This window comes from Syzygium oleosum, unplaced genomic scaffold (assembly GCF_021117445.2).
Source record: "Syzygium oleosum isolate NSW1041296 unplaced genomic scaffold, Sole_v2.1 Sole_v2.40, whole genome shotgun sequence".
NCBI lineage: Eukaryota > Viridiplantae > Streptophyta > Magnoliopsida > Myrtales > Myrtaceae > Syzygium > Syzygium oleosum.
The window spans coordinates 2,759,419-2,761,034 of NW_026607524.1; the positions used below are offsets into that span (position 1 = coordinate 2,759,419).

The following is a 1,616-nucleotide window of genomic DNA, read 5'->3' on the forward strand; positions in this document are numbered from 1 at the left end:
CTCTCTTCCCTGGAGCCCACGGCCACGACCCGGGGGGGTCGCGCGCGCCCCCCACGTGAGCGGGCGACCTTCGCCCCTCGCACGCCAACACGCTAGGTCGCTTGCGGGCCGACAGACAGGCGAGAGTCCTCCCCTTTCCTCCTTTCCTTCTTTGGTTTTTTTCTGGTTTTTTATTTCTTGTCTTTCTTACAATATCAGAATGCCAGTGGTGATGATTACGTTTGACTTTTGGCTTTTGCTTGTTTTTCGGGGGTGGCGTTGGAGTCTGGAACCTCTGTGGGAGCTAGAGGTGACCTGCGGGTGAGGCGCGCGGTTGTTTCTCTTTGTCGCGTTTGCATCGTTTTTGTCGCCACCGTCGTCGTCGTCGTCGTCGTCGTCTGTCTTGAGTTTGCGCAGGATGTGCCACGAACAACCTCGCGGAGGACCATAAAGTGGAACTTGAGAGAGACCGGGTCCCAGAGCATCCCGATCTCGTCCCCGACCTTCAACTCTCGCCCCTTGACGAACAGCTTGTTCCAGCCCTTGTTCAGCACGTAGCTCCTCGACGACGCCCAGTAGCGGAACACGAGCCGGTACTCGTCGCCTGTGGCCGCGTCCCTCACGGCGACCTTCATCCCGTCCCTGCTCTCGACCCGCCTCACCATCTCCTCGACTAAGTAGCACGGACACGTTATTTGTGCTTCCGAATCGGTGTCCGACACGCCGCCGACACGCTCGGACACGCAGTCAACGCGTGTCGGAGATCCGACACGCGGTCAACGCGCCGGACACGCCGGCGACACGCGAGTCCGGAGCAAAAGGGAGATAGAAGAAAGAAAAGCCCCCTTTTCTCAGATCTCTCGCTCGCCAAATCGAGGCTCGGATGCTGCGAACCCCACCACGAATCCTCTTGGAGAAATGGGGAACGGGGAGGTGGGGGATCTGAGAATCGGTCAGGATGGGGGAAGAGAATTTGCCCGGGGGAGGGAGGATCTGGAAATCTAGGTCAAACAACGAGGTCGGGAAGGGTTTTGAGAACTCACCAACGACCCCCGATCGGAGAGCGTCATGGATGAGCGAGCTGAGCGAATCGGAGTTTTCGCACCGAGAACTGCCGGAGATCTGATCGGAGAAGAGGGAGGGAGAGAGAGAGAGCGCGAGAGATTGATACAGAGATGAGAGATAGAGAGATAGAGTCAAAAGACGAGAAAATCTAGGGAAAGAAAAGGAAAGTGGGCTGGCTGCTTTTTTTTTATTTTTTATTTTTTATCTTGTACTTTCCTTTTTTTCAAATTTAATTATTTACTTTTAGTTTCTTAATTAATATATTTATTTATATATAATTATTTTTTGAAAACTTATGTGTATAATTTTTTAGGGTAAGTTCACTCTAGGCTTTTTATTATTATTTATTTACTTATTTGAATCAAATTTAAAATAATAATTTATCATATATATATATAAAAATATATATTTAATATACAACGTGTTCTAACGCGTCGGAATTCTCTATTTTTTAAAAATGACGTATCGCGTGTCGTGTCGCGTGTCGCGTGTTCGTGCTACTTAGCTCCTCGCCCATCTGCGGAACACGTGGGTCCTCACGCAGCCCTGCGGGATCAGGAGCCGCGACAAGT

General features: G+C 50.7%; 1 protein-coding gene across 1 annotated transcript; it reads right to left on the reverse strand.

Annotated features, from left to right (window-relative positions):
• Nucleotides 1–215: 215 nt before the first annotated feature.
• Nucleotides 216–644, reverse strand: LOC115661327 (B3 domain-containing protein At2g33720-like). The gene has a single exon (XM_030583624.2). The coding sequence runs from the start codon at nucleotides 642–644 to the stop codon at nucleotides 216–218; it is 429 nt and encodes a 142-aa protein (XP_030439484.2).
• Between the last annotated feature and the right edge of the window lie 972 nt (nucleotides 645–1,616).

What these genes read in the sequence shown, in the direction of transcription:
- LOC115661327 (XM_030583624.2), bottom strand. Translation starts at nt 644, where the DNA reads ATGGTGAGGCGGGTCGAGAGCAGGGACGGGATGAAGGTCGCCGTGAGG.